Consider the following 27,790-nt stretch of genomic DNA (forward strand, 5'->3'; position numbering starts at 1 on the left):
AGATACGTATTTCGACCACAACTGTGTGGTCGTCTTGTATCTTTATGACTCGACTTGAAGAAAACAATCGCAACTTACACTATTTATACTACGCTAGGTACCTAATCTAATCTTATTTGCCTACTTTATTTATCTATACAGTAAATTACTTTATTGTGTAAAGTAATTTACTGTATAGGTAAATAAAGTAGGCAAATAAGATTAGATTAGGTACCTAGCGTAGTATAAATAGTGTAAGTTGCGATTGTTTTCTTCAAGTCGAGTCAAGTACAAGACACTGAAGACGACCACACAGTTGTGGTCGAAATACGTATCTGCAAAGATAACGAAAATTAACTGGTGGAATTAAATGGACAGTACTTAATTCGTCTTAGACGACCTTTAGAATGTTTTTTCGGTAATACCAGCAGATAATGCTTCGGAGAATTCTTTTGATTTTTTAGGCATTACTTTGGGAAATAGTTTGGAAATGCCGCTTGGAATTTCTTGGCATATCCCTTTAGGAAATCTTTTTCGTTGAAAATTCCATCAAAAATTCCTTCAAACATTTTGTTGAAAATTCCTTCAAGGAAGTATTAAAATTTCTGGAAGAATACATCCAACGAAATATCGGATAGAATTCATTAATTTTGTATGATTTAGAAGAAAAGAAAAAATTATCAAAGGAATTTCCGATGAAAAAAATCATAAAATTCTCCAGACTTTTATTCAGGAACTTCTCTAGAAATTCCATCGGAAATTTCGAATAAAATTGATAAAAATTACCGTGATATCAGCTTTTTTTTCAGAATAATGTTGGCGTATATAATTAAATATTTATGAAAATATTCAATTTGGCGAGTCACGTGCCCCATCGTGCCCTAGTTTAAATCCACTAAAGATCGCGGATACTCAATAAATAAAACAAACGGTGCAACGAAAAGCAAGCCTTGTGTTTCCAGTGCCTCTTAGCCTCTTATTTCCTGTACTTTATATAGAAATAAAATGACGAATACAATTCTTCGGGTCATTTTTCTTAGCAACGAACAAGTTTGTAGGAATTGTTCACAAGAAAAGCTGTTTCACACTGCTAGCTGAGCATTATATAAAAAAAAATCGCCCGTAAAGTACATGATAGTACAACATTTATGTAGTGTAAAATAAGGATGATTACTCATGCTTCGATATAACATACAATTCGATATAACGTACAAACTTGAAATCGATATGTACGTTATATCGAAGTTTACCTGTATTATGCAGCAGTTTGGAGCTCGGTCTACAAAAATAACTCTGAAAGATTAGAATCTGTGCAGCGCCGCTTCTTTCGTTTCCCGCTTCGGAAGCTTCCTTGGAGGAATCCATTCCAGTTGCTGAGCTACGAGATCAAATGTCGTTTTTATATTATTACTTTATCATTGGGGCTACTTTAAACCTGTTGATGGATAACAATAAAAAATAAATAAATATGTGGCTTTTAAGTCGATGAATAGTTAATGTGTGTGCGGGTTGTATTTGCAATATTTGTCGTGCCGCGAACATCTGGTCCGTGGTAGAGCGTTCGCCCATGAATCCCGCATGGTACTGCCCCATGAACTATCTTGTTATTGAGGCAGCCGACTGCATAAAATTTAGGAGAGTACCTTGTAGGTGGCGTTCAGCAATGTGATGGCAAATTTTGAATTCTTCCCCTCAAATAATAACATAAATAGCATAGCATAGCATATCTGACCGCACACTATCCTGGGTTGGCTGTCGATAGGGACGTTAGATGCGCCAGAAAAACAGCCTGGGGCTTGGCATGTTTTTCATTCAACGATCCCTTTGTTCAACACCTGGCCAGGTCCTTACGATCAGTGGGGATTTGGGTGGGAAGTGTTGATTAGATACCTACTTAAGAAGATGCGGAGAACTCGCGCGACCTTCATAGGTATCTGGAGTTGGAATTTGGATGGTTTATTAAGGGGTGCTTTTCTTGGCGAAAAAGCGTGATTATATTTTTATTGGTATTGATATTGTAAAAGGTGATGTTTTGTTCTTAAATGTAATATGAATGAATAGATTTTGGCAAAACAATTCCATTGATTTTGCATTCTGCAGCATATAACTGAAATAATAAATTGCAGTAATATTAGAGTGTGATGTAATGTTATGCGTCTTCAGAATCTACGTCAGCACCTAATGTTTCTGAAAGTGAAGATAATTGTCATTTGGTTAGGTAAATCAAGGTAAATTATGAAAAGAAGATTGTTTATAAATGTTTATGCGAGATTATTTAAAATATATGGAGCTCCATGGTAATTTGAGAAAATGTATGGGAATATTAAGAATAAGTGTATAAAAAACGTAGAAATTTATGAAAATCAAAGGAGAGCAAATTGATCCTTGGTGTGAAACAAACTTCACCAGCAACACTTGTTTCAGCTGAAAAGGAAATATAAATATTTAGATTAGGATTACAATATTTGAAAAATAGTTCACAGTGTCCCTGACCGAAGGACCTCAGCTTCAAGAAATCAGCGTCACTAGATCACCGTGTGTCAAAAATTATAAAAATACAAATGGTAAAAATTATTTAAATAAATATGTTTCTTCTATTGTAATGGAAATGTTACCTTTCCTTTGTATCTTGTCAGTTCCTCCCGTTTTTCTAAAGTTTGATCATCGAACGTATTAAAATTTTGTCAGATAATAACGTCTTAGGCAAATGATGCCCTCTCGATCTTCCCGTATTTTTTAGTAAATTTTTAATTAATATTTTAATGAGAATGGGGAAAATCAGATATTAGAAAATGTGACAATATGAAGGGATCAAAATATGTATATATGAAAATATGAGAATATGAAAATATTAAGAAAAATAAATATGAACATTTGATAATATAAATAATAATGAATATGATAGTAAATAGAAATATCAAAATATGACAATATGGATATATGAAAATATAATTCATGAATATATGGAAATATGTTATATAACTGAAATATGAAAATAAACATCGAAACAAGCAAAATTATGAGAATATAACACATGAAAGCATAAGAATAAAAAAGTGTGAAATATGAAAATAACTTCACACTTTCACACTATTATATTCACATGCTATAAAAATGAAAATATGAGAAAACGAAAGTTTGAAAATATAATTGTATATGAAAAAATTAATATATGAAAATAAAAATATATCAATATAAAGATATATGAGAATATAAATAAATGAAAACATAAACATATAAAAATATGAACGCACGAAGAAACGAAAATGTGAAAACAAGATAAAATGGAAATATAAAAATTTGAACATAGGAAAATATGAATAAATGATAAAATGAGAACGTTTTAGTATGAATACATATTTGAAAAATATATAAATACAAATATGAAAATATATCAGTCAGCAGTGTATGGCAGCATAAAAATACAACATAATGAAATTATGAAAGCATAAACATAAAAAAATATATGGAGATAAAAAAATAGCAAAATTTGAAAATATGGGTGTATAAAAATATGACATTATGAATTTAATTAAATATAGAGCATATAAATATGGAAAAGTGAGGAAATAATTATTCGAAAATAAGAAATTATTCAAATTCCAAATTAATGAAAAAATGAAAGTGGAGTAAAACTCATGTTTCTTTTGAAATTACTGTCCAGATTGCTATCAGAAATCAAGGTAGGTGTAGTCCTTGATTTCAATCTAGGACAAAAATTACAAAAGCGTGAGGATTACTATTCCGTACTACGCCCATCTGTACCGCAACTAGGGGAGGGAAAGGAAATGTTGATGTGATACTTAAAGAGAGGCTCTTCCCTCAGCACCCTCATAAGTACCACGGAGTTGGATATTGGGAAGGTATTCGTTTGGTCGGGATTTGCCTGTAGCTGGCAATGTGACCGTGGTAGATCTTACCCCGTAACACACCACGTAAAGTCGTCTACCCAGCGTTACGGGTATCCCCTCAAATAATAACATAAATCCACATAAAATCGAGGAAGTGGTAACAGAGAAAGAAAATAATATTTGTTCACCAAAGAATTCTCAGTTAACCCTTGCGACATCATCGATGCGTCACTTCGTCAATATCATACCAATCGATGCCATTTGCTTTGAAAATTTCAAAAGTAGTTGCTATTCCAAATTGACATTTTTTTTTATTTTTTATATATATTTTACATTGTCGGTTAAATTCGGTGGGGAAACATAACGTTATTCGTTGAAATTATCATTTAACAGTCTTACTCAATTTGCCCTCCTTGGGCTCCATAATAGGGAATTGGTTCCCTATAGTCGACACTCCATTTGATTTTCATATTCCGTTTCGAGATGTTCTTCTCTATATTCGATTTATTTTCAAAATTAAAAAAAAAACCTGATTAATCCACCTAGCGGTGTTGGTGCCTTTCACGTGCAAAAAAACTAAAAAATATGAGTGAATGTTTTTTAGTGTGTTTTGCACATAGAAAATAGTATTTTGGCCATAACTTTTGATCCCATAGTCCAATTTGGTCAATTTTCAATAGCAAACAATGGGACAGAATTCTCAGTCGAGTGGAACTTGTTACGAGTAATGCGGTCAATGCTAAGTTCCAAAAAGTGTGTCTACAAAATTTTGTACATACATACACACAAACAGACATCACCTCAATTCGTCGAGCTTAGTCGATTGGTATATAACACTATGGGTGTCCGAGACCCCTATCAAAAGTTTGGTTTTGGAGTGATCATATAGCCTTTACGTATACTTAGTATACTGCCCCTATTCGCATAAGCGTGCCATGTCCGTTTTCTTCAACTTGAGCAACATGCCGTTGAATTTTTCAAACTCGTTTTACATGGAGAAAAACAAAAAAATCAATAAATTGGTAAAACCTTCAATCTTTCTGAAAATTTGGCATAATATTCTTCATCTGAATACATTGCTATGAAACTATTGGATGGACCATAATTATATCTATTTTATATATAAAAATGTATCAAAATTTGGAATGTGACTGTTATGCGAATAAATAGCAAAATGGGACAAAACAAGTGAGTTTTGATTTTCAAATTTCTTGAACAAAGCCTATTATTTTATCAGTTTTTCTTAAAGATGAAGTCATTTTAAGCTTATATGTGGCAGAAAATCAAAATCGTCAAAAATCGACATGGGACTCTTATGCAAATCGAGTATACGAGAAAGACAAAACATGTTATATTTTTCATTCTATGGCATTTCCAATACATGTAATTAAAAAAATAGAACGTAAGTTAGGTTTTCCCGATAGAATTTTGTTGGTCTTTTGTTTATGACATTTTTTAATGAAATCACATTCAAGTCACGAGGATTGCTTACGAGCGCATATTAGTCGTATTTCCTCTACCATGGCAATGACGTCAAGATCGAAATATTTTTCATCAACCCCTATCGACCCTAGCATTGACTGTATACAAACAAGAATATCTTCAGAATACACAACTCCGCAACTGAAGTATGTATAACTACAACGCCGAAGAGCTTTTCTCTCTGTTATGCTGCAGCTCCTCTCCATATTTGAAATGGGAGATTTTCTTTCACATCTGCTGCTAGTAAAGCCAGAGAGGAAAACGCGCGGAAATCACAAGGACCTGCCATGTCTGTTCTGTGATTGGGGTGCGAGAAAAAGCTTTCAGTTCGAGTTTTCCGCCCGCATCGGTAAGACTAGTTTTCGGTTGGTCGTTCATTGAGGGTCAAATTGCATGCCTGTGCTTTGTGTTAGTGTATTTTTCTCATACATAAGAGATACCAGCTTTAAAAGGATATCTGAAGTGAGGTGGGATGGGTATGTTTTGAGTATGTACGCAAGAAAATTATAGTGCTGTTTACAAATTACCATCGATTTTTCGCATAGCGTAAAGTCTGCTCAATACTCTTCTGCACATTACAAATGAAGACAATGATTAGATGTAAGGCGCCGAAAAAAGTGCTACGTTTATAATTGTCCAATTTGATTTTGTTCTTCAACGGAAGCCGAATTCGACATGGCTGAACCATTATCGCCCTCCCAATCGACGTTTAAGCAAAACTTTGATCTCGTGACTCCTGAATTTGATGAAGATCCTAAAGTGTTATGGGGCGTTCCCGTGCCGCCGTTCGTCTCCGATAAAGTGGTCTCGTGGGTGGAAGAAAACTTTCCTGGTACGCCACAGCAGCGCATCGAGTTTCAAGGGCTAAATGTGTTGAGAAAGGTAAGTTCGAGACCTGGGGGAAATCAGCTGACTCGCACAGCATTTGGCTATTTCGAAATCAATTTATGGTCTTCTTGGAACAAGGGTAGAATGGGACGATTCGAGATGGAAATAGATGTGAATGTTAAATGGATGAAAATATTTTTACTTTGCAAAATTTAGTGCCGTGCTCCAATCAAGGTGGTAAGGAAAGCCTTTTTGTTTACCAATCACTAGTTTAAAAATGGCTCAAATACCCACATTGGATTAAAAACATTACACATTAAACAATTAATAGAATTTTTCAGCATAATACTCTTTTCCTAGCTCTACATTCCTACTGGAACTTGGTCTGCTTTTCAGCTTATTGGCATTTCCATAGTAATTAATTGAAGACTTTCTTTACTATATGCTATTGCATTTGTATTTTGTTTGATTAGCATAATGGATACAAAAAATGAAATGAAATTTTTGTCCAGAGCATCTGGGCATCAAATAGAACCGAATAAGAGGCCCTTAAAAAAATTTTAAAAAGTGTTTTTTGAGCCACACTAATGCTCCAGCATAACTTCTGAACCCATTATTGTATTGCTTAGTTATCGATCAATTCAATCCTTTATCGAAATCATGGTTTGCCCAGTGAAAAGCAATGATTAATGTGTTACCTTCTGGATGGTGAATGTGATCCCTTCTTTAAAAATAGACGTTTGCCCGGAATAAGACATCGGTGGATGTTTTTCCTTCCTTAGAAATAGACGTTTGCCCGGAGTATGGCGATTATGGGTTTGCTCCCTTCTTCGAAATCAGTCAATGTTTTCAAATGAAATCTGCCTTCTTTTGATCAAATGATAAAGTATCGATAAGAAAACACAATTATCCTGTTGACCAGTTGGTTTATTCATTTTCCGATTGTAAAAAAAATGCGAATCAAACTGGCAATTCCGAGCAAGGTCGGGTGCATAAAGCTAGTAACCAAATAAAACATTTGTGAAAGGATTTACTTCATCAATTTTTGTTCGGCAAACATTTGTCAATATCTGTTCAACACTTTAGGACAATAATATCAACAGTTATCTGTAAAAAAATACTATTTTTACAGAATACATTAAAATTGCACATAAAATGCACGTTGATGCTTATTTGACCACAAAATCCCTTAACCCTCTATAAGGCAGTGGCAACTATATTGCCACCAACAAATAATATGTTCTTCTATTTATTAACAAGAGCTCTACTTATTATTTCACATGTAGTGACTTTATTTGCTTCCTAGTAACACCCCAGATGAATTTGAGCCATAAAAAAATTGAAATGTCAATTTGAGAACAGTTTTTTTACGAACAGATCGTAAGTTTCGAGTGGAAGAAGGATTTTCAGTTATAATTCGTTAAAAAACGACAAAGATATATTTTTTCCCGTTGGTATCAATTATTTTGAATCTCCTGTGTTAGATTACTACGTGATTAGCGTGAAAAAAGCTTTGCTTTTCTGTGTATTTGGTTTTTGGATTTTTGACGAAATTGTGTTTTTTTCCCAAGGGTCCCCCCTTGGGAGAAAAAACGCGAATTTTTTTTTTAGATTCGTCTGCCTTATAAAGGGTTAAATTTCCAATTTTTACCAGCAAAATATATTTAGTGCCCTTCTGTGGATCCACAGTGAAGAGATAAACACAATTCTTCAACAATGTCTTAAAGATAAAATGTATGGGACATTGGGGAAAAACGAGCTCAATAACTACATACAGAAGCGTTCCACGTCCATGACACAGCACTTCCTGGATTCCTTGCAAAATTTCCTTTCGAATAAGTTCTTGATCCTTCTGTAAGTAGTTCGTGAAGTTGACGAGTAGTACAAAGTGATGCAATTTAAGTATGGACAGAACACGCTTTGACTTACTGTTCATTAAGTTCTTTCAAAGTTCTTCTTCTTATTAGCATTACATCCCTCACTGGGACATTGCCGCCTCGCAGCTTAGGCATTTCAATACCAAACGAATAATAATTTGTGATGCGTTTGGTATTGTAATAACAGAGTATGTTATGCCTGAAGTATTGTGCATATAAATTTTTGGTATTATTTTTTGGTATTTTACCTCTTATGCAAGGCTAGTTCATAACAGAGTAAGGTATCAATAACAGAATGAGGTATTATTATGGTAATTCCACCTGCTCGGTAACTAACCAATCACAAGTTAGTCATGCTTGTCGACTGCTGCTGCAGGCAATCTGAGTGGTTGCAGTCGAAACTGCGCTCCACTTCTCCACCGCTTGGCACATCCTCTGGTTAAGGGTATCCGGGGTTGTGTCCCGACCGGAAACGTTTAGCATTGCTCTTCTTCCCAAGCAGCACACTTGTCACATATCAGCAGGGTGACCACTCTAGTCGACAAAATAAATTCCCGGGTTTTTCCCGGTTTTCCCGGTAGGCTTTTAAAAATTTTCCCGGAAATTTTGAAAAGTGCATGAGAGGGTTTTTATTATGTACAACAATGTATTTTATTTGAACAAAGAGAATAGTTTCTTGGTATATAAAATGTACAACATTATGTTTAAGTATCAATTCAGTTATTTGATAATAAGCATTGAATTCTAACATTCTAACAGACTCATGACTCGCTGTAAAAGACTTCAAGTTCTAACTGCTGTTTTGTCCGAAAAGCTTTTGAGATATTGATTGCACTCTAGAAGCTATTTGGCAGGAAAATAATGAAAAGCGCACATATCGACGGTTTCGTCGTTTTACTGGCGCAACTCAAAATACTTCGTTTTTGACATATTGATTGCAAAGCACAGAAAACCAGGGGACCGAAGAGAAGGCTAATACGCCTACCCACCGTTTGTTCAATACGGCGTTCAATCTTTTAGTTTTAATTTCGTTGATTTCATGATAACAAAGCTTCGAAAGTATCGCCGGGTTTTTTTTTTCGACATAAGAAAGCCATACAAATACAAAAGGCTCGATATACCTCAACTAATTGCAAGTTTTCGCCAGGAAAAGTTAATTGCCGATAATTAGCACTAACTGCGTACGAACCAATCACCCAAAATAAGCAGGTTAATTCGGGAATACCACCCATAATCTGGGTTCCAAAAACGATGTTGGGTAGTGCCATTGTACCGCGGATGACAAGCGTTTCACCCTCCTGCAGAAAACAGTATAAAGTAACACTTGACAAAGACTCAGGTCGAAATTCACAATGCTTATTTTAAAATCTGACGATTTTTCGAAAAATTTGTATACCTTTATAGATTTTGTCAGTTTTTTTTACATTGAAAAAAATTTATTGAAATTTTTTAACGTTGTTTCTGAACATTTTCAGATTTCGAGTTGTGCCTGTATTGCACGAAACCGTTGATATAGGGAAAAAATATTTAAAAGATTACAAAATGGTTCATTGATGAGCCATTAAAAAATTTACCTAAAGAATGTTCATATGTCTAATGTTTTCTCTAATTTCTCGCATTGAAACTAACGATCTAACAGTCTTTTGCTGTAAAAGGCAAGATAAGACTTTATTTTCAGTAAACCTATCTTCTTAAAAGGGTCCTCTACTGTTCTGTACTCGGTAGATCTTATATTTTTGCAGTACCTTTGGTAAATCTTTCGAAGGCGTACCTTCTTAACTGAACTGTCCATTATTTAATTTCAAAAAGATTATGAAATAGAGGTAGAGGTTGAACAGTTTAGTGTGTCAAAAATGCATCAAATTGCAGTATTAAACGACAAGCAACCATAAACTGGTACCTAAAAATCTGCGTAAATTGCAAAAATTAAAGCTCCCAAAGAATTCCAAAAATTCAAATAGATTTCATAAAAGTTCCTGAAAATATGGAAAGTAAAGAAAATTATTTAAAACTCGTAAGACTTTTTTGAACAAACACTTGAAAACCAAGCAGGAATTTGAAAATAAAAGCCATAGAACTTTATTAAATATTGATTGAAGATCTAGCATTATTATAAAGTCATTATTAAAATCCAAAGAGGCTAAATGTTGGTGAAAACTTATAAGAAAGTACCTAATTAAAGGAATTAGTATGAAATTATACTACTAAAAATTCAATAAAATTAATATTTACTTAATCAAAGCATTGCTTCGGGACTGATTTGCGATTCTGTTCTGTAAAATGCAAAAAAAAATCCGTTTTATGATAGAGGAAAGCTTATTCTGTTGGATACATATCGTTATTTTCTCAGAAAATGCTCGCTTCAGAATGAAAATACTACAGTGTAATGCGGCTCTGGCGTGCATTTTTTTAGACAGATTGATATGACATTTTCAATGTTCAAATAACCCTCTATTAGTTGCACCTAATTAATTAAGAATATATGAACTGTGTTGAACTTAATCCTAGAATTAAAAAAAATACATTAATAAAGTTCAAAAAAAAATTAGGAATATATAATCGTTTAGATGGTACAAAATCGAAGAGCAGAACTGTTTGAACAAATGTAGTTACGCCCAAATCGCAAATCAGTCCTGGTTTGTAGATGCTTTTTTCGAGTAATTCTCATAATTCATTTCAAATATACAGCCTCGAATTCAAGTGTTTTAAAGTTATAATCAGATCTGCTATATTATAAAATTAACATATACTTTTGGATTATAAATTTTATATAAATTTGAAAAAAAATCCCGGTGGCTTCATCAAATTCCCGGGCTTTTCCCGGCTTTTTCCCGGTGATTTCAAATTCCCGGGTTTTTCCCGGTTTTCCCGGATTCCCGGGTGAGTGGCCACCCTGCACACTTAATATTTTTTACCGGGATCTCAGCAAAATGGTAAACTTTTACCGAGGTTCGCCCCAGCAAACATGTTTTTTGCCGAGATATCTGTCAAAATTGCTGAAAGTCGGCAAATAATTTGCCGAAAATCAGCTAACAAACATCATTTTTGCCGGAATATCAGTTTTTTATTTTGCTGGCGCACGGCTGTGCGGATTTTTGCCGAGCTGCAGAAATAAAAACTGAGTGTGTGCATATCAGTCACTGTGACTTATATGCGACCAAATCCAGTCACATTGGAGTTGCTGCAACCAAATCGATCTGAACTGTGTTACTAGGGTTTCGACGTCGAAACGAGAACATACGAACAGTATGTGCTCTGTACCTTCATCAACACCTGGGCAGTCAGGGCAGACGGGGCTCTCCGCGTGCCCAAACCTGTGGAGGTACTGCCGGAAGCAGCCATGGCTTGACAGGAATTGTGTCAGATGGAAGTGAACTTCCCCATGGGGTCTCCCCACCCAGCGCGATATGTTAGGTATCAGCCGGTGGGTCCCCAGTTAACACCCTGATGAGTTCGCAGCATTGGCGTAACTACAGGGGGGCTAGGGGGGGCTATAGCCCCACCTAGGATCCAAATAGCCCCTCCTAGAATTTTGGCTACTTTGCATGAGTATTGCACATATCTAGCTGTCTGAGCTTAAATACAGATAATGAATATTATTCATCTTCCCTCTTTTCAAATCTGTTGAATCTGTTTATCAGGTTTTTGGATTTCAAATAATTCAGGACCACTTTGCGATTTACAAATTCCGCAAAAAACATTTTTTTTTTTTGCGAAAACCACAGAGTTTGAATCCAAAGGAGAATGAAAAAATCTTTCATGTTTTTCATGTCTGTATACTCTCTAGATAGGTAGCATACCGTAAGAGATGTTTTTTTGGAATCTGTTACGATAATAATTAACTGATTCGGGGGCTATACCTCATGATAAAGACCATATCAAAATTTTATCAACATATGTTATTATGTTTTAAATTTCTTCAACAAAATGTGTTAGAAATTTGATGCCGGATGTTGTTAAAATACCTAAATTTATATAAAAAATAACACTACTTTAAACAAAAAGTTTTCAAATTATGTTACAATTTTGTCATAAAGATAACATATTCTGTTAGAAATTTAGAATCAGATACATAATATATTGTTTACTGCGTAGTTGGAAATTTTTACAGGTCATAATAGGTCTCAGGATTGTGATCATCATCAGAATTTTGTGTATTTGTATGAACATGATTATTTTTCAAGAACATGAAGCTAAGCCTTATAGCCAATTTGGCAATCTTTTCAAATTATATCAACGTATGATGATTTATTTGGCTTGGAGACTTCAGCATGTTTAGGTGACCGAAAAATTCCAAACAAATTTTGATTTTATCAATGAAATTTCTCAGCAAATGAGCAATATTTTAAAATTTTCAAGTTTTCTTGAAGTTTTGTGGAAAACAATTGTGATCTCACGCTTTCTAAAATAGACCTATAAGGCGCAGGATCAAAAATGTGATACAACCTTTCATATGCATGTATCGAATTCACCATTTCCGATTTATCTGGTAAAGTGTTTTAGGTAGGGATTTCGGAATGCTGCTATTTCTTGAAAATTTTAAATTTTCAGTAAACAAGCTAGGCTTCTTTATTTTCGACAAAGTTTTGACAAATCCCTCGGATTTTAAAGAGAGGTAATTAAAATTTAAATGAGAAAGAACTTGGAATGCTGTTGGATGGATTATAAAAATCCACAGACTCATTTTGCTTTGCTAAGGCTCCTATGATTTTCTCACGACATTTCTGAGACATAGGCTGACATAGGCTGAGTGTCGTGGACCATAATTTATATTGTTCAAGTCTTCAATGGATGTGTTATATGTAAATAGGTCAATGTTAGTTTGGTCGGCCAACTTGCGAACAATATATATTACAATGTACCCCGCTGATCCGTCAAATGTATGGCCGGACTATCGGGGTTTCTCTCCTTAATCCGACTGACAAATCCATACAAATGAACCAAAACAAAATCACAGCACAAATTTGAAAACTGACAGCATAATGGGTTTAAATGGGTGTTGATACTTTTTAATCCGGAAAATTCCGAATTAGCGAGATCCGGACTAACGAGTCGTTGGACTAGCGAGGTCCGGATAAGCGGGGGGATACTGTAGTTGTTTTGAGCATTGAGCGAAAATGATTACTTAATTGTTTTGAGTGGAAAAGTTGAAAAATTAAAAAAAAGTTAGCCCCCCCTTAGAATTTTTCATTAGTTACGCCAATGGTTCGCAGGCTCCTCGTCTTCTCGGATGACCAGCCCGACTGGCATCATGTTCGCAATCACGCAGGCTGCATCGTGTAATATCGTGCTTTAGGCAGATATCACTCTGAGACACATCAAGCAGTGCGTGCTCTCCAGCGTCCGCAGGTAACTGGTGACCTCCAGCAAATATACTATATTAACAATATGATTCACTCTCACGAAATTTTGGCGACACCACATGTGGCGCCAACTCGCGTCCGAAAGGATCGATACACACGTAAATTGAACTACCCAAAATATGACGATCGTTTTACACACACTTCAAAATGTCATCAGGAAAAAAATAGGGATGCATGATGTTTTTTTTTGCAAACTTAATCGATTATGTTTAATCGAATGCAAACGGAAAATCAAATGTTGTAGCAGAAGTGTGGTAGGCATATCTTTGTGGAAATGTATAATAAATTTGATATAGCTCGTTGAACTGTATCCGGCGGGACCATGCCGGTGCACCTACTCGCTCTCTGTTTCGCACACCATGTTTCTGTTTGCTCATTTGACTGCAACACTTTTATCAAATGTACTATTGTCGCGCTAATCTTTTCCTAGAATGCTGCGGCGGTCTTACACTCGCAGGCTCGGAAGCAGGAAGCCGCAGTACTCTATTTTATCTCGAGATGCATAATATATTAACAATATGATTCACTCTCACGAAATTCTGGCGACCTCACATGTGGCGCCACGATACACGATACACGTTATAATTAAACTACCCAACATATGACGATCGTTATACACACACACTTACGGAGCCAAATTTATTGAATTCAACATTTGGCTAGCAAACATTACCGCTAGGCAATGGTTAAACTCACTGGTGTTTTTTAACAGCAAGGAAGTGACCCTGATCAATTTACTTATGTTTTGTTACACTTTTTGAATTTAAATGTAAATTAACAAAATTCGTAGAGATTTAGAGATTTATAGATGGAATTCCGACATTCAAGACTTATGGATTTTTGAAAACGTAACGATTTTTATCACATTTTCAAGGATGATGTGATCAAAATATTTTACCTACTTGTGAAATGAGCATTAGGGTGGTTCAAAAAATTGATTTTGATCCACAGTGCTCATCTGATTCTTTACCATGTTCTGAGTTTCCCCTGAAAGTTTGAGCTCATTTGGATTAAAACTGATTTAGCACAAGCCGTTTCAAGTTTGCATGCAAATTAGTATGGAGAAAATTATTTTTTCGTTGTACTGTTAATGAAGTTTCCCCATCAAGCGCAGGTTAAAAGAAAACCTACAAAGCTAAAAGGAATACTCAACAGCTTTCACTCAGTGTAAACCGCATCTCAATTAATCGTTCCAATAATTTATGATTAGACAATGTTTTCACCACGTAAAACACTTTGTTGGTAGTTGATTTGCATTATAAATATATTAGGGAGAAATATCAATATATTCAAGGGAGATTATATATTGCTGTTACAATTATTTTAAATTGATATTTGAAAACCATCCCTAGAGCGGAATAAAACTTGTAATGTTGCTTGGGATATCACCGCACGACTAAGGAAGGCTTTTATATTACTATGGTAGATTATTGTTTAGCATGATCAATCGTTTTAAATAATTTTATGACACCAGTTAAACTTATTCATTCGCATAACAAGTTTCAGGTGGCAGGTGTTTAGAAAGAATTGGGTATATATGAAAAAACCCAGAATAATCCACCTAGCGTTGGTGATGCCTTTCTCGCATTTAGTTAAGACACCAACCTTACATGGTTTTTTTTTTTTTTTTTTTTTTTACAAGGGAGAATGCATTTACACACTAACCCAGTACACGTGCATTGTAGTTGCCAAACTACCACACGGAAGTGTACTGGAGTGTCGGACTCGACCATACCGGTAATACCGACTAAACTCCCTTGGGCTCCACTATCGTTTCCCCCAGGAACTACCTCGCAGTACTACTTCTGGGGGGACGGCAGTACTAAGCGTACTCACTCATTATCGCTCACACAGGCACTCGTCCCACGCGAGACTGACTTGGGTGCTCGCACCCCATTCACTCCATTTGAGTCTTACTTGGATGCTCTCCCGGACGCTCCCGCTGCCATGCCTCGAGGTGTCAATAGCGGTAACTGCCTGGGCCTGCAGATATTGCGCTACGACACTCTGCCTCAGCACGCGCAGATCAATCACACCACTGCCGAAGCAGACCATACGCTACGCTGCCGAAGCAGGGACACTCCCCATGCACCACATGTGCAATAACTGTATGTGTGTGGGTACAACCCCCTGCTTCTCTGCCGCCGAAGCAGCTTCTCCAAAGACCATTCGCTCCATGTGACCCTTTTTCGGGTGCTCACTCTAACACTCCACTGCAATGCCTCGAGGTGTCGATGGGATACCTCGACTCCTGCCTCAGCATGTGCAGTCCATACTCAGACTTCTGCTGCGCTTTGAGGTGACAATAGCGGCGGAGACACGCTATGACACTCCTGCCTCAGCACAACCAGATCACTCACTCCCTGCCGAAGCAGCTCACGCGCTACCCTACCGAAGTAGGTACACCGCACAACTTATGCGAACGCTCCACTGCCAGGCCTCGAGGTGTCGATAGCGGTATGGGGACTAATCAACGATACTACGCTACGACACTCTTACCTTAGCATGTGCAGTCCATACTCAGACTTCTGCTGCGCTTCGAGGTGGCCATAGCGGCGGCGACTCGCTATGACACTCCTGCCTCAGCACAACAGATCACTCACTCCCTGCCGAAGCAGCTCACGCACTATCCTACCGAAGTAGGGACACTCCACATGCCAGTTGGCACTCCCTCCCTGGGCTTGTGCTTTTGAAGCGGCACACAGTCGCTTTGATAGAGTCCGCTTACGGGCACTTGTGGTTTTTTGGGAGGGATTTTAGCAGAGCCCACTGCTAAATCCCACCACGCCCTAGGCAATTCTCCCTGACTCACAGACAGCTGGGGAGGGGTCGTCAAGCCCTTGGACATGGTCCATGCTGTCCCTGCTGCCCCAGGTATGGGGTTTATATGGTCCGATGTACCATTTTCTTCTTAACTTTTAAACGCAATGACCGATCGTTATAAAATTCAATAGTGATCAACAAGGTTTTGTCCCCTGTCGAATGAAACTTGTTGCGAGAAAATCGGTTAAGGATTACTATACGAAAAGTTGTCTAATGTTTTTTATAGCTTTTGTGCACACACATACAGACACACATACACACATACATACACACGGACAGACAGACATGTGCTCAGCTCGTCGAGCTGAGTCGATTGGTATATAATACTATGGGTCTCAAAGGCTTCTATAAAAAGTTCGTTTTCGGAGTGAAATGATAGCCTTTCGGTACAACTTAGTTGTACGAGAAAGGCAAAAAGATATCGAACCAGTGCATAATCTCCATCCAAGCGTTTCTCAGCTATTTTCAGAGGATTTCATACATTTATCGAGTTTGGCTTCGTTATGCTCTTTGACGCTTGAGCTTCAATAAACAAGTTATTTAGACTATAACTTGGTAATAATCGATTCCTCCTTAATTTTTTATATGATGATTGGAAGAAAAAAATCGAGGAAACTCATTTAGTAGTGACGTGGTAAATAATTGACTGTTTTACAACTAAAAGGTTCCGTTTAAGGGAGAAAAAAAAGTTGTTTGGAACCCTCGGTAGATTTTTTTCAAATAGTCACGAAATGAAAGCCTAAAGGGTCCAACCAGCCCGGTGGCATCCCTATCTCACACAATAGGTTTGTTTTGCAGCCAACATTACGCGACCGTATCCCACTGACAGTTCTGTATCCTAATGAGAATCAGATGTGATGCTTGTAAACAAAACACATACTATCATGAATTTTACACTGAGATGTTGGCTGCAAAAACATGGCGGCGTGCCACCCACCTGGGTCCAACACAATGGACACGTTTGCGTGCGTTTTGACAGTTTTCCCATGTGTTTAGCCCATAAGAGCTATATTTTCACGTAGTGAAAGTATTAGCGATGCTCATTTTTTTTGTCACACACCGCGTTGAATTATCTTGATTTTATAAAATCAATGATGATTTCTTTTCAAAATAACTCGCATGCATAATCCCATTTTTGAGAATTCCCAAATTGTTATCAATTTGTGAATATGATTTGACAGAGAGAAACGTACTTTTGTGAACAAACTGCCCGATATGAGAGTCTGATATAAATACAATTCGAACATAATTACGTTTGTGGTACAATCTCTATAAAAAAATGAGTTTGCATTTCCTTTGAGGCAATATAACTCACGAACGGGTTGACCGATTTGTACGGGTTTCTCATTAATCGATTCGTCTTGAGGACTGCTGTGTTATAAAATATCACTAAATTTTGAGGAGAAAGTTGAGAAATTGTGAAAATACAATTTTGATGCGAGTTGTAAGGAAACCCAATACGATCGCGCTAAAAATGATCCAGAGTGCGGCGCTGAATGAACTCAACAATTGACAGTAAGAATGCAAAATATAGTTGACTCTGTAAATCTCGATGTTCTATATCTCGATATCTCTCCCTATGTCGATGGTTTCCTCGATCCCTTCAATCTACATACATTTTGGCTTTCTACATCTCGATAACTTTCCTATCTTGAAATCTTTCTATCCCGATGTGTAGTAATCAACCCCGTGGCAAGAGATGCTTCTCAGCGTAGCGAACATCTTCATGAATATGTTCAGCATACCTTTTGAAAAGTTCTTCTTCCGAATCGTGCGTTTACAAGCAACTAGATTTTATTTAAAATATTGTTGATTACACATTTTCAATTTGTTCAAAAATAATACCAGCTATTATGGGCATGTAAATATAATCCTAAGACATCTTTCTGCACACCATTTATTTCATTTCAATTTCACTAATGAATGTTGTTCGATTTGCATCCCCGGACCATTTCAACTGTGAAGCTCACCACAGTATAAACAATAATAATATCTTTTGTTTGATTCGGAGCGGGAGAACAAGTTACGAAATATGATTTCTTGTAGCGTTTGATTTCACCTATCGATTCACTCCAATTCGTAAGTTTATTATATTTTATCATCAAAAAACATAATTCCCATGCTCAAAGATGTAAATCTTGTAAATTATTTCGAAAACAATTTTCAGATTTTACCAAAACAAATAGTAAACAAAACACATGATGTTTATTTTCGTACAATAACAACGGACGGTAATGAGCTACCGTCCGTGGACATGGTGGCTATTGTCAAACCCCTTGTGATAGTATAGGACGCCAGGGGGGTGGTAGTAATAGTATTTTGTTCTGGATTCACTCTCCCTATGTCGATATGTTCAAATTTTTAGGCTACTAGACCATATTTGGACGATAACAATACAGATCAACAATCAGCAATGATATTTGTTTTGTTGTCGTTTTTCATAGCAACAAGCTGTTTTGGATCTAGTACCCATTTAAATTTTCCTTCCATTCTTTGATCTCTCCCTATCTCGATGGTCCCTTCAATATCGAGATGTGGAGAGCGACTGTAGTATAATCCCTAGCAAGGTCGAGTACGTTCAACTAGTTTTTTCTTGCGAAAGTATCGAAAATAATCCCAAATCCCAAAAAATATCTGATATTGGATACGAAATCGAGAAAGCACAATAAAATAGGCGTAATTAAGTTTAGGAGAAATATCTCACCGTAATGCTACGTTTTGAAAGGGCAAGTGAATTGAACAGCTTAGTTTAATGCAATATACTTGCCAAGCGTTGAACATTACTGTCCGTTCAAGTGAGTTGAGCGAAGGTGTTTGGACGCGTTTAATCCAAGCGACTTGTTCAATTCACTTTCCATGTCTAAATGTAACCAAATAATCATACCCATTATGATAAGCGTAACATAACAAAACGCAATCGGATGAGTGTCATCTTCATGGCTTTCCACTCAAGATACATATTCATTCAATCAATGGTGGGCAGCAAAAAGTTTTCAATTCATAATAAGTTGAAACGCAGGTGTTAAGTTCCAGTAGGAATTTAGGACACCGAAGAGGAAGAAGAATGATGCATTGGAATAGTATCGATAATATTCAGAAAGAATTAATCAAATTTCTTGCTGAAGAAAATGATAGAAATGTTTACAGTGGAACAATCATTTTAATGTTTGCGGAACGGCTTTCACAGTTTGAACGATTGAAGCAAAGGTGTAGTTTGTCTGCTTTGCACTGCTTCATCGAAATATTTACAGTAGTGTTTGCATTTAACAAAGTCGATAATCGATTTATTGAAAAATGTATGGACATCCCCACACTGTAAAATGTCATCGAACAACTGTATGACTACTCACCGGATGATGGCAGGAGGGTTTTCCAGCACAAGCTAGAAAAAAACAAGTTTAGATTCCTCTTTGCTCGCTAGATGATGTTGTTACCACCGGCAAATTGTTCGCCATTTCGTTGTATGGAAAAACTCGAAGTGAACCATATTGTTAATATAATATATTTGCCTCCAGAGCTCTCGCCCAGGACGGACCGTCGTACCTAAGAATAGTTACGGCAACACCTGCCAGTAACCTACGTCTACAGGCACACACCTTGGAACTGTTGACATCATGCTCGATAATGCCACAACAGCAGTCGAAGCACTCTTGCACTCATAGTCAACATGGCTGGCGAAGGTCAGCTTGTTGCTTCAAACTCCGCTTTGGTTGGATCGCGACTTCACTCATGTGAATCACTGCATGATGAACCGACTTGCGGCTGTTGACGATAACCACCTCCGTCTTATGTTGAGCAAGCTCCAGGCCTCTAGCGCTCATCCAATCCTCCACCGTGCTGATCGCGTGTGCTGCGGTCAGTTCTACCTCGGGAATTGACTCTCCGTAGATCTGCAAGGTTACGTCATTGGCGAAGCCGATGATCTTAACACCAGGAGGGAACTTTAGCTTCAGAACCTCGTCATACATACACAGATTGAAAAAAATACTAAAAAATACGCTAAAAATCATGCGCATAAGTGGGACGCCATTATTAACGTAATTCTACACATGATATAGCCTAAATGTATACACTATTTGACGTGAATCGTCAATTTTGCATACAAGTTGTTAGCAATATTGTTAGGAAGGGGACCATTTCAGCGTAGAATAGCCTAAATTTCCGCATGTCAAGTTTTACGCGCTGTTTATTTTTCATCAAAAACACGCTCTCTTACTGCTCTTAATGGCCTTGTTAAAGGCCAGTTTTGCAGCTCGAAACACTTCACGGTGGTCGCTCTTTCATCCTCGGTGCGGGCACGTTGCATCCTTCGTCTAGCCTTGAGGCTGGTTGATCGAAGAGCTGCAATCTCGGGACTCCACCAGTATACCGAGCGTCTGCCATTTCTCGGCACGGGGGCGTCGCACGCACTTGTTAAGACAGCTATCAAACGCATCCCCGCTTAGACCTTCAGTTGGCTTCCAGTCCCAGGGCCGAGGGGAAAACTTCGCTGTCGAAGTCATTGGTTCTCCACCCACGGACTTGACAGGGATCCCCGGACCTCGGATGTTACACTCCATAGTTGATCTTAAAGCGAATTGCTAGATGATCACTATAGGCGTAACCCTCGTTCACCTTCCAGTCCAAGTCTGGTGCCGAGTGCAATATTGAATAATGAATTCGAAAGTACATCACCCTGCTTCAATCCATCTAAGGTCGCAAACGAGATTGACACTTCGTCTGCAATCCAAAAACTTGATTTCTATAGCCATCTAGCGTTGCACGTATCAGTCTATTCAGTTTCGCCGGAGAACCATGTTCGGACATTATCTGCCACAGCTCATTTCTTTTCACTGAATCGTACGCTGCTTTGAAATCATTGAACAGATGGTGTATTTGCAAGTTGTACTCCCGGAATTTATCAAGGACTGTCTGCAGGCTAAACATCTGATCCATCGCTGGTCGGCTCTCATGAAAACATGCTTGATGCTCATCAACGAAGGATTTCTCAAGCGGTGTCAGTCTGTTAAACAGAATACGCAACATAATGTTATATGTCGAGTTCAGAAGGGCGATCCCCCAGTGATTCAGCAACGTGTTAAAACAGTCCTCGTGGTAATATGTAGTTTGTTAATCCCAGGAACCGGCCAATTTCCTCCTGGATTTCCTGGAGATCCGGAGCTGGAAACGTATATCCTGCGCGCGTGCTCTCAGGCGCGTCACCATACCGCCATTGTTGTCACATTGCCGTTCAGGTGCTCTTTGTAATGCTTCCGCCACCTCGTTTGTAAGAAGGTTCCCGTTTATGTCCCTACACATTTTATTTTATTTTAGAACTCTGTATAATATCTTGACATGTACGGATTCTGCAGGGTTTAATGCAGGCTTTTTATATTGATGTTGTATTAAACCAATACAGAATTATAAAATTTAAACACAATAATTGTATTAAAAGTTTTCGAATTTTTATATGCCATAATTTAATAACATTTTACAAGGCTAATAATTGTAGGGGAACTGTTCCGTTTCCCATCTCAATGAACATATATTCATCTCATCGCGAAACAAAGAAATACGACACTAATTTCGCGCTTCTTTTTGCTAGAATGCGTGCTCACTGCTAAAAAATCACAAAAATAAAAAACAAATCAAATGTCCAGAAGCAGTAACCCTACCTAAATCTGTCATTCATTAATTGAGTGTTTCTCACAAATTTATTTTGTTAGATATCGAACAAGTGCACCCATTCCTCAAACAATATAATATGAACTACGGCCTTTGACGTGTGGCTCGAACAGCCTTTGGCGCGTGCCTGCTATATTACTGAGATGTTTGAATGGGACATTTTTTACTTAGATGCATATTATCGATACGGTGCTTGCGAAAAGGGTTTGATGGATATATTTATAACAATCATACCTTTGCCTTCCCGTTGCAGATTGAAAATGTGCGGATGATAGACCGGTATAACAGCAAAAATCCAACGGTTGGGGTGCTTTACCTCACCGCAACACACCTTATTTTCGTGGATCCGGATGTTAATAAGGAAACGTGGGTAAGTACAAAAATAGATTATATTAGATAAAGTTGCTTTGTTGTAATGTGGATGAATTTCAGACATAGTAGTTAATAACCACTCCGAGTGGCACCATACCGGGAAAAAAGGAAATTAACTTTGAATGAACATAATTAGTTGTTTTAGTTTATAAATTGCAGCATAACAGTAACAGTTGCTCGCAATATTTCTCAAAACCAACAGGTACTTTGTTTCTACACAGCATATACGTAGTATTGAAAATTCAACGACGTGTAAAATTGCAGCTAACCCCGAGATCAACCAAATGTGGCTGAATTTTACAAGCAGAATTCAATTCATTTCGATGTAAAAGAACAGTAAAATCGATTGAATGCTACGTTTATTTGCATGTTTCAAATATATGCATTAAAATACATTTGAAAAATCACAACAAATTTTTATCTGTGTACGATGCTGCGTGCTTGAATTATAATTTTCCTAAATTATTAGTGTCTTGGAAAAACTAAAAATTTACGCTGGAACTTTTTGGGAAAACTAGTGACCTAGATTTTTTTTTATAAACTTGTGTTTTACTCATTTATCCATAAAACCTGGCAAAACATGTTATGATAAACTGTATCTTCCATTGTGTATATGAAAATGTTCTAATACAGCACAAACATAACGTTTAATTAGCTTTAATTAGGATTTGATTTCGTCTTTGATTTAGTATTAAGTATGACACTGCTGTGCCGACAAAGAGAAAAGCACTTTCTTATCGTTCGATGTTGATCTTAATAAATATAGCTTTATTGGAAAAAACACACTCTTCCTTCTATAATGTCCAGAAAAAAAGGATTCATAGCTCAATAAATATAACGATAAAGGCACAATCCTTTGAATGCAATCCCCCAGATACTGTCTATGGCTGATACAGCTGTCTATGGCTGTGGATACTGAATAATGTATCTAACATCGTCGCTTTTATCATCGTTGGGCATATGTCCGTAGCGCACTCCAATCCACTCAATGGATTACGATACAAAATGGTGGGGATGAAGGAATATGTAAATAACTTGACCACCTCGAATAACGAATTATGTATCATTGGGTAATGGGTATCGAATGTGCCTGATCTTCTGAATCGGTGCTTTCACTTTTGAAGTAGTAATGCAAAGGAAATTAAATGGTTAGCTCGGTTGTTTTTAATGCATTTCAATATTCATCCCTTCCTTCAATGTATGCGTACATAAAATTGTTGAAATTTTTTCTCTAAAGTTCATTTATTTGAAAATAATCTCAAAATACGCCTATTAGATGTGACAAAATTGAGCGTACAGCGAATTTTACTTTATCAAATTTCTTATTATAAACACGATTAATGTATTTTAATATTGTTTTTTAATGATTATATTTATAATAATAAACATCCGCTACTTAAACATTCAATGTTTTGAAATTAAAGCATGTTTTGGTCAAAATGGCGAACAAGTGAGAGGTAAGAACATTCCTATTTAACAATTCAATGCCTGTGGGCAAAATAAATACTTTAATTTGTATCTTTCACCGGCATCGTATCTTATATATGATAGATATTCGAAATCGAGCGAGACATACGATTAATTTGGGAAAACTCAGTCGGTAAATGATGAAAACAGATGTAAACATACAGAGAAAACGACAAATGTTGGGAATGACATAATTCAAATTTAGTATGTCTTTAACTTAAATTTGTTTTAAAGCTCGATTATTGTCTCAGGTCTATCATTAAGAGCAATATTATTGAATCCAATCATTCACAGTCAAATTATAAAAGTACAAGGTGCATCTTAAGGTACCGAACATAAAAACAGCTTTTCAACCCCGTAAAGCGCTTCTGATTGAATATTGAAAAGATAGCCTAAAATCGTAATTTCATAATTAAGTTTGGTTTAAACTCCATGATCTGTTACCATAAGGGATACAATTGGATGATTTTCATGCGGCGAGTAAAAATAAACTTTTTTAAGAGTTCGGCAGCTTATTTAATGATATCTTGGTGAATTTAAATGATTCGACCAAATTTGTTCCTACGGTGACTGAGTCTTCAAATATAAAATGACATCTTATAATGAATCCATGCGCTGCTCTTTTAGTAATATTATTATTAATGAGTGTCCTGAGCTTATAAGCTACCTATACATCGACTTTTAAATAAAGTTATACTTAATTTGAAATATGCCGTTCCCAACATTTGTCGTTTTCTTTGTATGTTTACATCTGTTTTCATCATTTACCGACTGAATTTTCCCAAATTTATCGTATGTCTCGCTCGATTTCGATTATCTATCATATATGAGACACGATGCCGGTGAAATCCATATCTTAAAGCATCTATTTTGCCCAGCAGCATTGAATTGTTAAATAGCATTGTTTATACATCTCACTTGTTCGCCATTTTGATTAAAACATGGTTTAATTTCAAAACACTGAATGTTTAAGTAGCGGATGTTTATTATTATAAATATAATCATGAAAAAACAATATTAAAATACATTAATCGTGTTTATAATAAGAAATTTTATAGAAAAACATTAGCTGTACGCTCAATTTTGTCACATCCAATAGGCGTATTTTGAGATTATTTCTAAATATACTTTAATAATGAATAAACTTTAAATGAACTTTAGAGAAAAAATTTCAACCATTTTATGTACGTATACATTGAAGGAAGGGATGAATATTGAAATGCAATAAAAACAACCGAGCCAACAATTAAATTTCCTTTGGAATTTTCGAATATATTCATCTAATCCATGCTGTACGCTCAATTTTTAGAGTGACTGTAGGCCGCTGTCATCATTGAAAAGTAGTATGAAAAAAAATGTGCCCGGGACATCCTGGCTACGATTTGGCGATGGGCTAAACAATAGCATGACAGTAGCCTGGAATTTCTAATTGGATGTAGGAAACGAGCTCTATAGTTCATTTCCAATTCTAACAGATTACTGTTAGAATACTCAAGATGAAGGTATAGGAATAGTAATGGAAACGGTGTGGAAGTCCATTTCCAGTTCTAGCGATTGCTAGAAAGATACAAAGTAGAAGAATGGAACGGACCTGGGATCGAACCCATGACCTCCTGCGTATGAGGCAGAAGCAGTAGCCATATGACTATCAAGCCCGCTTATGAGGCTGTGAACTCAAATTGTGGGTAAAAACGGAAATTACAATGAAATTCGATGGATTGATTTCAACACCACCGTGTTACGCTGATCGACAAACAGTGTTCTGCAAATGGAGAACGGAGCTATAGCGCTACCGTGGGGCATCGAAATCCGTACACTTAAGCACCTTAGTATATGAAAAAATCATTAGAAAATAGAAATTGAATGTAAATTAAACGTTTTTTATTGACACAGGAGCATAAAGGCTTCTATTTTTTAAGTGTTTATCATTTACTCATTAAAAACTACGAAAAACATGAAAAAATAATGAATGAAATCTACTACTCCTGACTCGAAATCCGTCCACCGTGGACGGATTTCGAATCAAAGGATCAAAATCCGTACAACTATTTTTTTAATTAAATATTTAAATTGAAGCAATCTGATTGACTAAACTACCACTGTAAATAGTTCGATACGGACCTTGAGAAGCGATCCCTTCGTTTTGTATTCCGCTCATCTTATGTAATGATTCGCAATTAGCAATTAAAACACAGTTACTTTTGGTGCAATTATGCCCTGTCCGAAAACAAAATGGCGGCAAAAACTCCGCGTTTGGTGGGTGGCGATTTGTTTTTGATTTTTCTTGTTTTAATTTCAAAGCCTTCTTTCCATTTCTATGTCCTAATAGCTTACTGCCAAGTATCTGGACAGGGTAAGATAAATTATTTCTACATTAATTACCTTTAACCCCCTTTAACTTATTTATACCTCATGAAGTGGACGGATTTCGGTCCCGCACGGTAGTTGCAGTAACTTAAACTAATTGATTGGAATATTGTTATCATTTAGTCTAAGTTACTGAAACTATAGCTATAACTCCGTTACTAGTGGAATTCAAACAACGAACCATTAGGTAGAGTTGTAGAAAAACCTTCGCACTAGAAGTCCACCAAACAACATATTTTGAAACTCAGCTTCTGGAATGTGTTATTGACAAACTACTAAATGATCGAACGCAAATTACTGAATGATCGTTAACATCCTTGTTGTTACATTATCTATCTTTGAATGTTGTTCGAGTTGGTGGCCACGATCTGGTGTTTCGACTATTAAGATTTTAGGGACTAACCGGCCATCCAAACAAACAACCAAAACCATTCAGGTCACATATCAATGGTCACGAAATCAATGGTAATAGGTTTTCTGATATTTATATTAGTCACACCCAGGTACGATCCGGATCTGTTTGAAGTACGTGGTCAGATGGTTGATCTCCCTAGAAGTGATTTGTTTTTTTAGATGAAAAGTTCTGTGTTACCTTTTTCTTTTTGTTAACCGTTTTAAAAGGTGATGATGGCCCAAGAAGCTCAGACATGTTGAAGATGTATTTTTCTGTTGTTTTTAGTCTTCTTTTCTACTGGAACGTGGTATGTTTTTAACTTTTTGTTCATACATGTCTGAATACATTGGTGTATGTCTCATGTCGCAAGCAATATTTACCACATGAGCGGACGCGTCGTGCACTGAGTTGCTTACGTGCATTTTAAACCCTTACGCCCTTACGCTCTTGAGTTAATATTTTAAGAATAGTGTTGATGTCCTGATGTAAAATAAAACACAAAAACCGAATATAATAATAATTTAATTAATGATTTTGTGACGCTCGCTTTCAAATCGACTTCTATAAAAAAACATTCTTCATGCCTGCCGTATCCTAACGGAACTATCAATTCTATACTTTCGCCTCTAATTCTATCATGAACATGTACGTCTAAGTTTGGAAGATGATATTAGCATTTCCATATCATCGAATATAATATGTCCTTAATAACGAGATTTTAGCCCTAAACAGGTTCATCTCGATTAACATAACTGGGAAATCAATAAATTTCCAATGTTTCACACAGAAGCCCCCTGTTTGCCTTTTTTGATAGACCCTTATTCTTGCAATGGTTGCTGAAGTTTATTTTCCTGATGCTATCCATGATATTTTCGACTGCCGGTGACCAACGCTCTAGGCTGTGTAAACCTCGGTGGTGAAATTCCATAAGCCTTAATATCGGCTAAATTGACGCATGGTTACGGCGCCTCCTTTAAGGTCACTCCTGATGGAATCCAAGTTTCAAAGTGCTCGCGTTTTCGGGGGCACACCACTCGATACTGATGGGGTGCACAGCTGTCGTTTTTGTTGATTTAGCTTTGCTGCGTCGCAGCATGCGTGAAATAATAAAAATGACAGCTTTGCTTCCGTATCGAGTGGTGTGCCCCCGAAAACGCGAGCACTTTCAAACTTGGATTCCATCAGGAGTGATCTTAAGTGTTGCAATTAACTAACATTTGTTTTCAACTGGGATATTAGTAGAAATTCATGAACTAAGCATTGTGCCGTGTGGATCTCGGTTGAAAAAATAAAAAAATATTGCAGATCTACTGATCGTAAGGA

The 27,790-nt window shown here is 36.7% G+C and overlaps 1 protein-coding gene across 3 annotated transcripts in view; it reads left to right on the forward strand.

Annotated features, from left to right (window-relative positions):
* LOC134211579 (myotubularin-related protein 8) overlaps positions 1-27,790 on the forward strand; it is a 102,763-nt gene that overhangs the window by 19,441 nt on the left and 55,532 nt on the right. The window contains exons 1-2 of one of the 3 annotated variants that reach the window (XM_062688582.1): positions 5,664-6,194; positions 22,121-22,237. In XM_062688582.1, the coding sequence (XP_062544566.1) occupies positions 5,988-6,194; positions 22,121-22,237 (324 nt within the window). In that variant the 5' untranslated portion in view covers positions 5,664-5,987. Of the gene's footprint in view, positions 1-5,663; positions 6,195-22,120; positions 22,238-27,790 lie in introns of those variants that run through there. The other 2 variants (XM_062688583.1, XM_062688584.1) reach the window with 2 other exon arrangements.

Source organism: Armigeres subalbatus, chromosome 2 (assembly GCF_024139115.2).
Source record: "Armigeres subalbatus isolate Guangzhou_Male chromosome 2, GZ_Asu_2, whole genome shotgun sequence".
NCBI classification, from domain to species: Eukaryota; Metazoa; Arthropoda; class Insecta; order Diptera; family Culicidae; genus Armigeres; species Armigeres subalbatus.